Consider the following 15,894-nt stretch of genomic DNA (forward strand, 5'->3'; position numbering starts at 1 on the left):
GAAATAAAAAGGTCTTAGCCTGGCGCCAAAAAACATATAATGACGGCACCAGGCAGACCTCTCTGGGGAGCGCATTCCACAGATGGGGCGCCACCACAGAGAAGGCCCTCCTCCGGGTACTTTGCCTCCTGATGTCTCTCACGGAGGGCTCCTGAAGGAGGGCCTCTGCTGCCGATCTCAGGGGGCGGGAGGGCAAATATGGAAGAAAACGTTCCTTTAGGTATCCAGGTCCCAAGCCGTTAAGGGCTTTCTAGGTGATAACCAGCAGCTTGAATTGAGCCCGGACTTTGATGGGGAGCCAGTGAAGCTGGAAGAGGACTGGGGTTATATGAGAACAATGCCCAGTCCCCGTCAGCAACCTGGCGGCTCTATTTTAAAGAAGACATTTGATAGATGATTTTATAAAAGACATGAACGCTGCAAAGTGCACTCCACGGGCATGGGAAATGGGTCTCCGGATGTTGCTGGATTGCAGCTCCCATCATTTCACTCCACGGGCCACGCTGGCTGGGGCTGATAGGCTCCAGAGTCCACACCCACTCCCGGCTCTCGCCGTACTAGACAAGATGCTGTTGGTTCGCGCCTGCGCGCTTTCCCTCGCCTGCCACCCGCTAGTTCTGCCTACATTTCCCAGAAGGCTCCGAGGCAACAGGAGGAAGCAGAGAGTGCCGGAGCCCTCGCAGAAACTGCATTTCCCAGCGACCCGTTGGGCAGCGAGGCGGAAGCGGCCGTTCTCGCTCTGTGCTTGTTCCTCCGGCTCGAGCACGGAGACTGGGCGGGTGCAGATGCAGATGCCGAGGATTCGCGGGATCGGAGCGGGGCTCCTGGCCCGGGGAAGCCGCGGAGGGCTGCAGTCGCTGCGAGGTGCGTTCACTCCCTCCCCGGCTGCCGTGCAGAGGCCTCTCAGGGCCGCCGGCCCTGCAAGTAGCACGTGGACGTGCCCAGGGTTGCGCCCCAGCACCCAGCCTTATGCACGCCGGGACGGGAAAACAGCCGCCCGTGAGGCCACGAGGGCTAGTAGCCAGGGATAGCCTCCTGCGTGAAGCTGCTCAGTCCCCCTTTTAGAGCAATCCCAGTTAGTGGCCATGCGTTCCTCTCGTGGCAACGAATTCCCTGATTTAAAGGTGTGAATAGATCTTTCCTTTTATCTGTCCTGAATCTCCCACCCTCTAGCTCAGGGGAGAAGTGCACTGGGTCCTAGTATTAGGAGAGAGAAAGAACTGTTTATTTATTAGATTTATATCCCACTTTTTTCTTTTTTTAAAGAGCTCAAAGCAGCTTATATCATTCTCCATCTCCCGCTCACAATCTTATCCCCCAACAACAACCCTGTGAGGTGGGTTGGGCTGAGAGTCTATGACTGGCCCCAAGTCACCCAGTTGGCTCATGGCCGAGCAGGGACTCGAACCCAGGTCACCTGAGTCCCAGTCCTGCATCTTAACCCACCACAGCACACACAATCTCTCCCCGTCTGCTCTGTCCACATGACGCCTCATTTTATACACCTCTTTTGTGTTCCATTTTTTAAGTTACACAACCCCAGCTGTTGTAACCTTTCCTCTCAGGGGAATTGCCGCAGCCCCTTCATCATTTTTGTTGTCCTTTTCTGCACTTTTCCCTACTCTGCAATATCCTTATGTAGGATATATCTCAAAATCATGCGCTGCGTTCCCAACATGGTCACACCATGGATTAGTGTGCGTGGAGCACAAGCCTGGCATTTTATTTTCAGTTCTTTCCCTCGTTATGCCTAACGCTGGACTGTTGTTTTTTGCAGCAGCTCCTCATGGGTTGGGGGGGACATTTTCTGCAAACTGTCCGCTGCAACCCCAAGATCCCTTTCCTGACCAGTCACCACGGCTCAGAGCAGCCTATCCCAGAATCCGGGGTTTTTGCCCCAGCCTGCGTTACTTTGTACTTGCTTCCACTGAGTTGTGTGCATCATTTTGATGCACATCCTCCTAGTCTGGTCCTGTAAGGAGTGCTTTGCTAGTGTGAGAAGGCATCAAGTTCCCCTGTATAAGCATCTTTTCCGGTTTATCCTCTTCTCTTTGTGGTATGTTTACTATGCTACTACTGCTGCTGCAACACTGATAGATATTGCCTCAACTCATCTGCCCCCAAGACATTTGCAAAGCAAATTTTGACATGAAAGAAGGGAGGGAAAGAGCAGCAGGTTAAGAATATGGTCCAGTGTGGTCACATGTGCTTAGGTTTAGTTTCTGTAGGTTTACATCAGTTTTTGTGGGAAAGGCAGGCCATTCTAATTTTAATTTTATGTTGTGAGCCGCCCCGAGGCTTCGGCGAATGGGGCGGCATAGAAATGTTTTAATAATAATGATAATAATGATAATAATAATAATAATAATAGTCTGGCATGCTTCCTTTGTAGCTGCCTGCCATCCCATTTTGTTTTAAAGATTTGGTGCCACTGGCAAACTTGGCTTCTGGGTAGAGGTGGGAAGGCCCCTAGGTCACCCCGAAGAGAGCCGCTGTCCTCCCAGAAAGACCCCCAGAGCACCATGCATGCTGCCCATATCACATGTCAGTTCCTACCCACCATCAAAAGTCATAGCATGCAAGGAAACAGGGATGGGATCGGGAGAGGAAAAGTCAGTTTTCATTGAACAGGGCTGCTGGTAGTTCAGGACTCCATCTTCCATCAGTCCCGGCCAGCACTGTCGATGGCCAAGGATTATGAGTGTTGTTACTCCAAAATACCAGCAGGGAAACAGGTTGCCCAGACGTGCTCTAACCTTCTGTGCGCCTTTCCCACCTGCCTGGACTTTTAATTTCTGGAAGCATCAGAACAGTTCCGCTGGGTCAGTCCAAAGCACTCTCCAGCCCATCATCCTGAGCTACACGCTGGCCGGCCAGAGGCTTCCAGAAAGCTGACAATCGAAACGCGAGCGTGATTGGCCTTCCCTTCTGTTGTAGCCGAAATACCGGTCCTCACATCTTCACAAAATGCACTGGGGATTTTTTAGGGATATTGGAGCAGAGGTCCTGCGGAGGATGCTTGGGGGCTCTCGGTGATCCTCGGGCAGATTCAGGCTGCAGGCCTGCGTGGCTCACCCGGAGTACATCTGCTGAGGACCAGCAAGCGGGGCTTGTCTCTGCAGACACACATCCTGCAGGGCTCCCCCCTGGGGCTCTTACAATGCAGCGTCTGACATTTTGCAAAGGAGGAGGCATCTGAATGTCACTGTGCTTCTTAGGTGTTGCTGCCTCCAACCCGGCCAAGTCCTACGATGTGCGGAGAGTCGAAATCACCCCGCTGGAGCAGAGAAAGCTCACCTTCGACACCCACAGTCTGGTGCGAGATCTTGAAGCTCGTGGTGAGCAAAGGCCTTGAAGTACTCCTAAACCCTTTTCCCCGAGCAGCTCGTTTCTTCTGTGCAGGATTCTTCCCTGTACTGAAGAATAATTTTGTGAGCACTTTCTTATGGTGGGTACCGAGCCATAAGAGTGCTTGCAGAAAAAATATTCTTTTTTCTGGGTGAAGGTCAACCAGTACTCTTAGAGGTGCCATTGGAGTGCAGGAACTTCCGAGTTATTTTTATTTTAAAAAATAAAACCCTAATATTAACAATATAATAGTACTATTAAGAATAATAATTTCATTTTTTTACTGCCTGTTGCCAAAGCAATCTGGACGGTTTACGACAGAGTTTACTCTCCTACTCACTCCGCTCTTCCTGTTTCCATTGCTGCTTAGCGTGTTACTGGTGTGTGTTGACTTACCAGGTACCCTCGGAATCTTTTGGACTTCAGCTCCTCTCATCCACAGCCAACATGGCCAATGGTCAGGAATGCTGGGAGTTATAGTCCAAACCATCTGCAAGGCACCAGTTTGTGGGGGGCTCATTAAGTGGTTTTGATGCAACAATTTCACATTGTGCTTACAGTTTTCAAGCAGGCTGAAAGGAGGAAAAGGTGATGTTCTAAGAGGGGGAGGAACCTGCATCGCAGGCAAAACACGGAGGTGTTTTCCAGGAGGGCTTTCCAAGTGCAGATGTCCATTCCTGTTGGAGAGAAAGCTGATGCATAGTATTTGAAAATAAGCCATTTAGCCGGTAGATCTAGAGTCTTTACAAGGACATAAAAGGACACAAACCTTGTATGAAAGAAAGGGTTTTGTCACTGGACATCTGTTTTGTGTCTTATGAAATGCTCTTTCGCAGAATAGAAGATTGAGAATCTTTTTGGAAATGCCATGCCTGATTTCTCTCTCTCAGTGGCTCAGTTTTTGTGAATTTGTAGATGAAATAAAGACATAACAGACACACCGTGTCCACCATATGGCTTTCTACTACCCAGATGTAGCCTGAACACATTTGCAAATCAAAGTGAAAATTGAGCTTCTGTATAAATGTAGCTTTTGGAGTTGCACTCTGCTCTGTGGGTCTTCTTTCATTCTGTCCCTTCGTTAAAGAAAATTAAAAATGGACCTGTGTTGCATGTAGGGAAGACCCTGGGCCTAAGGCTGAAGGCTCTAGCATCCCTCATCCCGCTCTCCTTAAATAATGTCTCTCCTTATTCCTTTTCCTACTCTGCAGGTTTCGGGAAGGAACAGGCTGAAAGCCTCGTGTCCGCGCTGTCCTCTTTGTCGACTTTCAGCCTGGAGACCATCTACAAGGACATGGTGACCCAAACTCAGCAGGTAGCGAGTGCCTCGTCATTTGGTTCCTTGCCCTCTGCCCACCTGAACGCAGTGAGCAAGCCGCGCCTTTCACATACGCAGGGCATTGCTGACGCCTGGGCTGGCCTGCCCAAAAGGTTGCTCCGAGGTAGCGTCTCTGCTCAGGAGGAAAATGGCTTCCTAAAGAAGGGGACCCAAAGTCGTGAGATCATGGTCATTAGAGTCAGTGCAGCGCAGGGCCACAAGGTTGGTGGCCAGTTTGCAGGGGAAGCCGTATGAGGCGAGACTGAGGGAACTGGGTCTCTTCAGCCTGGAGAAGAGGAGACTCAGAGGGGATCTGTTGGCGACATACAGGTATGTGAGGGGGAGTCACACAGAGGTGGGTAGAGACCTGTTCTTCCCTGCAGAGGAAGGCAGGACGCGCTCCAACGGAGCCAAGCTCAGGGAGCCAAGGTTCCATTTGGATGCCAGGAAGCACATCCTGACAGTCAGGACCCCGAGGATGTGGAATGAGCTTCCAGGGGAGGTGGTTGAGGCCCCACCGGTGAGGGTGTTCAAAGATAGGCTGGATGTCCACATGGTGGGCATGTCGTGAGCGGAGCCGGCTGGAGCCAGGGGTCAGACTAGATGGCCCGGGAGGCCCCTTCTGACTCGCTCTGTTTCTATGTTTCTATCATGAGGGCAATGTCTCCAGCATGGGCTTCTCTCCTGACACTTCCCAGGGTCCCTGCACCTCCTGCTTGCGCCTTCATTTCTTAAGACTTCTTTCCCAATTAAAAAAAAATACATCTGGCTGGCTAGCATGCTGGAAATGAACTCTTCTCGTGTCATCTTTATTTGAGTTCCTTAGCGTATTTTCATATTTTGGGGTCCAGAACCATTACTTTTCATGTGGAAATGAATATTTGGTGATTGGCTGTGCCCACCAGGGCAACCATTTCCTCAGTGAGCAAGCCTCTCCACTGCCACAGCAGCCATTTTGTTACAGTGCTCACGACCGTCTCAGCATTCCAAAATTAAGCATGGGAAGAGGTGTGGCCAGGGTTCCATCGCTCATCAAACACCCATATTATTGTCCTCTCTGGTATATGTGTAGAGATCTTTCAATGGAAATGCATGCCTGTACTATCATTCCAAGACATGCCAAGACAATTTTATTGCCTTTACCTGGAAAACTTTCGCTAAAGAGTCCCTCCACCCAGATAAAACAATATTTTTCCCAGAAGAAATGGGACTCTGCTATTCTACGATTGTGTGACCTTTTCAAGAAGGGACACACAGAATCATAGAAGAGCAGAGTTGGAAGGGGCCAGAGGGCCATCAGGTCCAACCCCTGCTGCTTTTTATTTCTTTCTAGGAAATAACTTTGCAGCAGATCATGGCTCATCTGGACTCCATTCGGAAAGATATGGTCATTCTTGAGAAGAGCGAATTTGCCAACCTGCGAGCGGAGAACGAGGTATTTCACCAACCGAGGCACAGAATTTGATGGGCTGTTGTTCTTTGCAGGCAGGCGGCATATGGTCGATGGAGAGAAATCAGCTGCCTGTGTACAAGTGTGTCCCACATCTTGTTCCGAGCAATTCTGCCTGCTTGGATGCACTTTTGTTCTTACTTTATTCTGTCCCAAGTTAGCTTCTGTCCTATAAGCACATGGGCTAGGACCAAAAATATCAGTATATCTTAGCTTAAGGTTGATGGGGTAGAATCCTGCAGCCTCCAAAGAGCTTCTGCAGAGCTGCAGGAGGTTCTAGATTTTTCTGTGACTCCAAAGGTGTTGCCTCTCTTGCAGCCAGCCCTGCAAAAACTGCATCAGCCACCTCTCTGAGGTTGCAGCTGGGTCCAGGAGTGAGCCGAAAAGGGCATGGTGGAGGCAGGGAACTGGGGCAAGGGCTGATCCCAACTCTTGCCAGCCCCTGAGCCTCCTTGACTCCCCTTCTGGCACTTATCCAGGAGGCCAAAAGTGGCTGTTTGGTGAAAGGTGCAGCACGAGGCACGGCACGGACCCAGACCCCCAGTGCCACGCCACGTCCCATGCACAGACCCTCAACGGCCTCCAGGTTTGCAGGCTGCCATGCAGTGAAGGCAGGGGTGCCCCTGCCCCCTTGCTGCCCGGCGTGGAGCCTTGGGAAAGGCCTTCAGCCTTTTGGAATGACCCCAGAAGAGCAGATTTGGCCCACGGCCTGGTCCAGCCTCCAGGTGCCTCCAGGAAGCCCTCTAGGAAGAGGTCTTGGCTTTCTCCTGTGGTGCAAACAGAGCTACACTGACCCAGATCTGGAGGCTGCTGCTGCGACTGTGAGCCACCGGCGGACCTTCAGAAAGTCCACCCAGTTCCCATTCAACATACTCAAGGGAACGGTCCTGGGTTTTGTCTCTGGGCAGGAAATCTCGTCAGTGTATTGGCTCAGTGGAGGCATCCGTCCTTTTCTCCATGCAGATGCCACCTCTATTCCAGCTTCGTATTTTGAAAATTGCAGAGTGTCCCTCCACTATCAGTTGCGCCTGCAAAGAGAAGGATGGCAGTATAACTAGGAAGCGAATGCCTATTCATTCCTTCGGCGGAGGAAGGGAACGGAGGGGAGCCAGTGTGGTGCAGGGGTTAAGAGCGTGGGACTGGGACTCAGGCGACCTGGGTTCAAGTCCCTGCTCAGCCATGAGCCAACTGGGTGGCTTCGGGCCATTCACAGGCTCTCGGGCCAGCCTACCTCACAGGGTTGTTGTGGGGATAAGATTGCAAGCAGGAGGAGGAGAATGATGTGAGCGGCTTTGAGTGCATAAGAAAAAGGGTTATAAATCAAATAAATAAATAAAAATAATGTGAGGTGCTTTGAGTTCCCAGCAAATGGAAAGATGGTCAGAAATAATGTAATAATACCTATAATGGTTTTGTTCATTTAATTACATTTTTATCCTGCTCTTCTTGCAAGGAATAATTGAGGCATATTTTCACCCATCCTGCAGCCAGTTTCTCCTCACAGAAACCCCATGAAGTAGGTTTTATTTAATTTATTTAAAATATTCCTACATGGGAATCGTCTCAGGGTGGCTTACAATAATAAGAGCAATAAATAAACATATAACAAACAAAAACAAAATGCAACTATAAATATATTAAAACCAAGTTAAAATTCCTTAATCCTTAAAATAATGGGTAAAAAAAGGATTTTTACCTGGCACTGAAAAGAATATAAAGTTGGCACTGGGCGGACCTCTCTGGGGAGCGCATTCCACAGGTTAGGTTAGAATAACTCCCCCAAGGTAGCACAGTGCTCTTCGTGGGGAAACATCTTGTTTTCGCTCGTGGAATGTGGCTTCCGTTCCCCATTCTTCCTCTCTGTTGATGTAATTTGGGCCAGGAGCCCGTGTCTGCTATGAGCCAGAAAGCTCCCTTTCGGAGCTCACCTCTGCCATGAACTTAACACATGCCTCGTGTCATGACCACTGAACGTCTTCTGATGTGGGGTGTTTCTGTTCTCTTCCTCTCTGGGTACATAGAAAATGAAAATCGAACTGGAGCAAGTCAAGCAGCAGCTGATGGTGAGTAGGCACAGATAAACCGACCCATGCATTTCCCAGGCGCTGCTTCAAAATGGTTGCAGCCGAGCGATCCAAGATGTGAAGCAGAGGCCTTCCCTGCGAGCCGTCCTGCCATTCCGGACTTAATGGGGAGTAAAAGGAGTCCAAGAAAGCAAAGAAGAGACGGGGCTTAGAGGGAAGTCTTCCTGCGGGGTGGGGGGAATCTTGGAAAAATGTCTGGATGGTAGGGAAAGCAGCTGAGCTTTGAGGGAGCTTTCTGGTGCTCTGGAAGCCAGGGCTGGGGAAGGAGACGCTCATGGGTGGACTTAATCCACTCTGGTGTCCAGGGTCATGGGAGCAGCAGAGACCAGTGGGAGATGCTGCAGCCTTGATGGAAAAGCAGGAATGAGTAAAGTTCTTTGAATTTAAATGCCCACTTAAATAAAGTTGTCTTAAAATAAGGGCTGGCAGTGAGGGGGGGCAGGCACCCGTCTCTTGTGGGGCTGATGGAGATCGTGGTTGCTGCAGTGGGGAAGTCCCTCCATCTTTGTGGGGCAGAATGCTGAAGAAGGGCCTCTGGGCCGGAGCAAAGGCCTTGAGCAGGTTTACATGGAAGGGTTCTCATTTCTGGCAGATTCCATTCCCAAGCCGCTGTATATTTATTTATGCAAATTCCTTCTCTCTCAGCCTATCAGTAAAGTGGGTATGCAGTGAGTCAAGGGCCATGTTCAGTGAATCAATAGCCCTTTTATCTTGGGGAATGTTTTGCTTAGAAGGGTGTGGGGGTGGGCGGGGGAGTAAGACAGAGCCTAACCCAAGCCGGCTGGAAAAATCGTCATTGCCACAAATACAAAGCAAAAGAAGCTCTCTCCTACGGGGCACTGTATTTTTTATGGAAGTCACTTCCTAGATCCTCCAGGGACTGGATCAGTGAATCTTACACAATAGAACAGGGGGACAAGAGCTTTGGTCCGCTGAACCCCCAGCCATGCTGAGCGGCCTTCAAGATGGCTGCCGACACCACTGTTCTTGCCGTACTGGGTCTTCTAAAAAAGCAGGTATCCCTTTCCCTGGATGATCTCAAAACTGTTTAGTGGTTTAATTTTTTAAGTGAGTGTGTGTGTGTTGGAGCTGGTATTTGCGTTTGCTTTTCAAGAATGAAACTAGCCAGATCCGAGCGGAAAACAAGCTGGACATCAACTTGGAGAGAAGCCGCGTGACAGACATGGTAAGCCATGAATGGACACCTTCTTTTGCTTGCTGCTCATTCGGAGTTTTCCAACTTCTGCCTTTTCTTACTCCTTTTTAAACTCCTCAGTTCACAGACCAGGAGAAGAAACTCATGGAAGCCACGACAGAGTTTCATCAAAAAGTAAGTGCTGGAGCTGCGGCATTTCGGAATGGTATCCACTCTTCCATGGAAGGCCCTGAGCGGCTTCTCTAGGATTTGCAGGTATCTCCCACCTGGAAAAGGAGGTGACTCACCTTCAGCATTATGTGCTCTCAGACTGTTCGCAGAGGTACCTAAAAGCCAAACTGCTTTGAGTTCAGAATCATTATTTGCATCAGGCACAGACTTTGGCCACAAAATAAATTATATCAAAGACATTGTATTTAATTAAAATGTATGCAGCTATTATACTTATATCCCAGCTTTGTTTCCCCTCTAAGTCACTCAAGGCAGCTTAAATAATACTCTCCTTTCTCAGTCTTATTCTCACAACAATCCTGGGAGTTGGGCTGAGAGTCTGTAACTGGGCCAAAGTCTCCCAAGGATAACAAAAATTGCCCTCAAGCATCCTAAAATGTGTGTTCAGTACAAATGCCAAAATCAATACATCGTCCTTGACACATAAATATAATGCAGAGCGGTTCTGTTCTGTCTGGAGCGATATAAAATTAGGGCTCTGGTAAAATAGTGGATCTTATTTTAAGTGCACTGGCTAGAAGAGCTCTACCTGTTGTGCCATTTCCCTGTTTATTTTGATCTGCAAGAAGAAAGGACAGTCAAACAGAAATCAATCATCCTGGAGTAGGTAACAGCCACGGAGTAATCACCACTTTCCTTAGACCTCTGCTGAAAGTACGAAACGATAAAGCAAGAGGTGCTTTCTGCTTCTGCCTTCAAGCTGCCCGTTACTTTGGAGCTCCATCTTTTGGCGCTCCCAATGTCGTTCTCCTTTGCAAAAGAGGAATGCCCTGGGGGAGGGAGCAGTTGGGATCAGGGCTGCCTCCCCAAGCAGTGGGAAGAATGAGGAAGCTCTCCTGACCCACTCAGACACTGGGAACTGTACGGAGCCCTGGAATGGTTTCTGCTCATAGAATCCCAGCCTTGGAAGGGGCCTATAAAAGGCCATCGGGTCCCACCCCCTGCTCAGTGCAGGACTCCACTTACAGCATCCCTGACAGGTGGAAGCCCAGCTGCATCTTGAATGGGCAGCCCTCTGAGTGGGGTGGTGTAACATGGTGTCCTGCGACAGCAGGCGGGTTGAACCCGATGGCCTTCATGGCCCCTCCCAACTCTACCTTTTTATTTAATTGCTATTTTAAAAAGAATTATTTTATCGTTCGCAGTCGATAAAATAATTTATATAATTTTATATGTAATATAAAAATTGTTTATATTATATATAAAATTTATATAATTTTATGGAATTTGTTATTGTTTTATAGTTTTAATAGTACGTTTGTGAGCCGTCCCGAGATGCCGAGGCAGGTGGTGATGGCATATAAAAGTTTTACATGAGTAAGATAATAAATAAATACCATTCTAGGATTCTAGGAGTGCCTCTAGTGGGGAAGAGGCCCCCACCTCCCTGGGTTATTGGCTCCTTGGCCGCACTGCCTGAGCAGGCAGGACGGTCTTCCCGATCTTCACATGGAGTCTGCCTCCCCGGAACTCGAGCCCATCATTCCGTGCTCTGCACTCTTGCATGATGGAGAAGAGATTTTGCCCTCCTCTCTGTGAGAGCCTTCATTCTCCATGTTTCAAAAAGAGGTACAAGATGCTTCTTTCTGCTGGGGTCAAGCCAGGCTTCTGAAATCGGCCTTATAAAGTGCACTAAACTTACTCACCAGCAAAAATGTGGCTTGTTGCACTTGGCAGAGGACCAATCAAGAGCTCAGTCCCACATCCCCCCCCCATGGCAGCCCACTGCATGGCTGTGACAGGTGAGGAGGGGGCTTCCCACATAGGACACCCCCTAAAATAAATGGCATGCTAAAATATGCCCTGGGATTATAAAAGGAGAACCACAACATTGGCACCAAGTGGGCCTCCTTGGAGAGAGAATTCTGCAAACCGGTTCATCGCCCACCTGGCCTTGGTTGGAGAATGACGTTTGGGTTGTATCCTTCCAGGACTCTGGCACTAACAGTGCGGTTACAGAAGTCAGCAATAAAATCGATACTGAAATCGCTGCTCTGAAAACACTTATGGAATCGAATAAGCTGGACACCATCCGTTATTTAGCAGGTAGGTGGCTGGAGCTTAACACATAAATACATTTCTGTCCCACACCTTGATCCCCCAAGGAGGAATTCATGGTTCTCCTTACAAGGTCCTTCTAGTTTATGCTCACAAGGACCCTGTGAGGTGAGGATGGGGGTCAGTGACTGGCCCCAGATTCCCCAGCAAACTTCATGGCTTAGTAGGGACTAGAACCCAGATCTCCCAAGTTCCAGGTTAAGACGACAAGCGTGCCACCATTCCGGCTTTTCCGGCTCTTCCTGTTCAGATGCACATTCTGGAAGGCTAAACCGCTGGAACAGGACCTGCCCTGAAATGTGGCGTGGCCAAGGGTGGCCATTAGGATTCCAGCCGTTCCCTGGTATTCCGTTCCCCTTGCCTGCCCCCCAAGGTTTGCACAGATGCACCCCCAGATTCAACCTTTCAAGACTTCCATGGTTATTGCACAGCTTCAGTCTCATTGTTCTTGGAGAGGGGAGGCATTAGTTTTTCCCCTGAATATTTTTGGGGATGGGTACCTCTGCAAAACTTGGGGTCCCCAGGAGCCTGTTCATGCTTTCCTCTTGTTGGGTGATGCCTTTTTGGCTATGTAACAAAGGCACTCGCTACCTGGATGACAAAACTAGGGGAAAGGTAGACTTGTCTCTGGTTTTTCTCCATCAGCTCCTCCGCCAGCAGGCTAGTAGCGTTTCTCCCTCCGCCCGTGTTCCACCCTTCAGAGCAAGCCCCACCTTCGCATACAGAAGGGAGGCCAAGTGCAGATACAGCAACCTCCTCCCGGCAGCTACTCTCTGCTCGTTGTCTGCACCAACCACACGTAGATCGCTTGCTCGTGATATCCGGAGCTCCCTGCTTCTGACCACGACGTGATTCAGGGCACCTTTCCACATGCGTGTTGCTCTGATGCGCGTGTTGGTGGCACACAGTCCCTGACTCTCGGCCCTTCCGCCTGGCTGGCTGACGAGGCGCAGAGGCGACTGCCGGGTGTGCCAGTTGGCATCTGTATCCATCTAGCTCGCTGTCTCTCCCTCTGACTGGAGGCACCTCTCCAGGGCCTTGGATACAGGCTTTTGTCCAAACACCTGTGCTCCTGAAAGCTCCCCACAGAGATTCGCCTGGCGCCTGCCTGCTTTCCTTCCTTCCTTCCTTCCTTCTCAGCGCTAGGCGAAGACCTTCCTTTAAAAAAAAAACATTTTAATAGCTAATTGGCATAGACCTTTGTTTTGTATGCTTTGCTGTATTGTATTGTAGTTTTTAATGTCTAATGTGTGATGGTTTTTATTATGTTTTTATTGTGGTTTTTATCTCGTGTTGTGAGCCGCCCAGAGGTGCTGTGGCTCAATTGGGTGGCATACAAATGCAGTCAATCAGTCAGGTGAATGAATGAATTGGGTGGCATACAAATAAATAAAGTGAGTGAGTGAGCGAGCGAGTGCATTGGGTGGCATAGAAATTAATTAAATAAATTTAATTAATTAATTGGGTGGCATACAAATGCAATCAATCAATCAGGTGAGTGAGTGAATTGGGTGGCATACAAATAAATAAAGTGAGTGAGCGAGTGAGTGAGTGAGTGAGTGAATTGGGTGGCATAGAAATTAATTAAATAAATTTAATTAATTAATTGGCATACAAATGCAATCAATCAATCAGGTGAATGAATGAATTGGGTGGCATAGAAATGAAATTAATTAATTGGGTGGCACACAAATGAAACCAATTAATTGGGTGGGTGGGTGGGTGGGTTGATTGGGTGGCATGCAAATGTTAAGAGTCAATCAGTCCTCTCCCTGCAGAGGCCAGGACTTGAATTGGAGGCCTTTTGCATGCTAAGCAGGTGCTCGGCCCACCATGGCATGTCAGCCCCCCCCCCCCCCCCGCAAATGTGGATAAGCAGAGCTTTTGAGTCCGGTGCCTTGAATGTTGTGATGGGGCAAAAGCGTTGTGTCGGCCTCTGATGAGGTTGGGATGTGAACCCAGCTCTTGCTTTTACATGCAGCCTCGGTGTTCACGTGCCTTGCCATCGCCCTGGGGTTCTATCGATTCTGGAAATAAGAGCCAGCCTTTGGGAACGAGGAGGACACGAGGAGCCCTTCTGGATTCGACCTGCCGCATGTCTCAGGGAACGCCCTCCGGCAGCTGCCTCTGAGTCTCCGTGCTGGCATTGATTGATCTCCACCACAGAGCCGCTGGAGGAGGTGGCCTGCGGCTCCCGTGCTCTGAGGCTCGGGCAGAGCTCCCGTGCGCCAGAGGCTGAACGTTCCACAGATTGGACAAAGCAGCAAGGACACACTTCCACTCGAGAGCCAACATCCTGGGGCCGTTCTCAGAACTGGACAAATGCATCGGGGTTTGTCCGAATCTTTTTCCTCCAAAGCATCTCCACTCCTGCACTGCTCAGCTGGGGGCATCCGCCACAGCTACCCTGCGGTGCCTCTGCCCGCCAAGTGGCTTGTGGTTTGCCAGCAGTGTCGATGGCTGGAGGAGAAAGCGCTCTGATAACCCACAGACGAGCGAGCCTTTGGCCCTCCAAATACGGCTGGGGTCCATCTGCCATCTGCTCCTGCCAGCATGATGGGAACTGTAGTCCTGCCTGATCTGGATGGCCACAGACTCCCCACCCCTGCAAAAAACAAAAACAAAAAAAAATCCGATTTGTGTGCGCGGTAATTTGCCAAAGAGGCCCACACTATAATGAATAGTGGATTGTTCCATCTCTTTCCCATCAGATGGCAAAAACCGAATATGCCACTCAAGGCGTCATCCTAACTGAATGTATTGCAAATGTTTTCATGCGGAGTCTTGACATACCTTTTTTACTGAACCACCCGCACTGACCGACAGGAGTTCTGCAGCATCTCAGGCCGGGTCTTTCCCAGCCCTGCTTCCTGCCGTTGGAAGATTCTGGGATCTGATTCCAAGCTGCTGCTGCAGGCAGAGGACTCGCTCTTCTCCAGAGCTATGCGCTTCTCTGTTTTTTTATGTAAAACCGCTGCCTTATGTTTTTATGTCTGAGCTTCAGAAGCTGGTGCAGCTATGGAGGCTTTTCTTCAGATTCGTATTTCACCTGTTTACATCTTGCTTTCCATTTATCAGATCACTGGATGTTGCATTGAATGCACTAAAAAAGCATTAAAATGACAGGATTGAAACAACAAAGAAAATCTGTCAAGCTAGGTATTAAAATCGGCACGTGCCTTATTTAGATACGTTCTCAGCAGCTGCCTAGACCTTACCATGCATGGTGCCTGGCACATGGCAGAGGAGAGAAGATGCCAGAGGCAGGCAGGCGGGGCCATGACAGAGAAGGCCTTGCAGGTGTTGGCTTTCAGACATGCTGTTGCCGGCACAGATGCAACTGGAAGGCTGTCATCTGCGGCTCCCAGAGATGTGCAGTCTGATACGGAAGCGCTCCCTTGAGGAGTTCGTGCCTGTTGCCACATTACCAGCAGCCACAGGATAGCCGTGATTTCGGAACACCAATGCCGCACTCTCTGTTCTCTGGTGTTCCAGTGAATTAGACGCACATTCATGTGCCTGCAAGTTCTTTGTGGGGTTGCAGTCTTGGTCTCTTATTGCAGAGTAATTGGCTGGATCGGGCCTGTATTTCCTTAATCTACAAATACGCTTCATTTTCAAGCCACTCTGGGCTGTGATTTCCCAGAGCATTCAGCTTGCAAAGTATTTAAAAGACCCAGGACACTCTGAGGCACTTTCCTTGGGGTCCTTTGCAGCGTCTCCCGTTTGACTGCCTAACAAGCCGCCTTTTCCTCTTGCTCCTCTTGTGAAATGTTCTGGGACTGTCGGGCCGCAAATCCTGTATGTTCTCAGGGATCCTTGGAAGCTGCCAGGTTGAACTCAGTGGCTGAGTTCACACATAGTGCTAAACCATGCCATGGGGCTTCTTAGCTGGATGAGGCCATCAGGGGATCGTGTGGTTTCCACCCCGCTGCCTCCGTTTTCCCACTGGCAGCAGGGATCCCATCAGCCTTCATGGCCAAATTCAATCCCAGCATGCTGCTGCTCCTTACGCCACCTGCATCTTTCTGATTATGAATTTTGTGTGTTTATTTTGCAGAGATGGGGCAGGGAGTGGGTTGGTTGGGAGGGTACGGTGGAAGGGAGTTCAAATCTGGGACTGCAAACGATAAACCCACATCTTTTTCTCTGGCAACGATGATGCATGTTGGCTTGCCTCTTCGATGGCTTTTTTAGACCTGATGGAATCATAGAATTGTGCAGCTGGGAGAGGCCTAGGAGCCGTCAG

The 15,894-nt window shown here is 49.6% G+C and overlaps 1 protein-coding gene across 1 annotated transcript; it reads left to right on the plus strand.

The window, feature by feature from the left end:
* Positions 1-738: 738 nt before the first annotated feature.
* On the plus strand, positions 739-14,786 carry CCDC90B (coiled-coil domain containing 90B). Its single transcript, XM_044442648.1, has 9 exons — positions 739-864; positions 3,219-3,338; positions 4,560-4,663; positions 6,000-6,101; positions 8,138-8,179; positions 9,315-9,386; positions 9,477-9,530; positions 11,519-11,633; positions 13,627-14,786. The coding sequence occupies exons 1-9, from the start codon at positions 786-788 to the stop codon at positions 13,680-13,682; spliced, it is 744 nt and encodes a 247-aa protein (XP_044298583.1). The 5' UTR covers positions 739-785; the 3' UTR covers positions 13,683-14,786.
* The last annotated feature ends 1,108 nt before the right edge of the window (positions 14,787-15,894 follow it).

The sequence above is a fragment of the Varanus komodoensis genome, unplaced genomic scaffold (genome assembly GCF_004798865.1).
Source record: "Varanus komodoensis strain SLA01 unplaced genomic scaffold, ASM479886v1 scaffold4, whole genome shotgun sequence".
Classification (NCBI taxonomy): domain Eukaryota; kingdom Metazoa; phylum Chordata; class Lepidosauria; order Squamata; family Varanidae; genus Varanus; species Varanus komodoensis.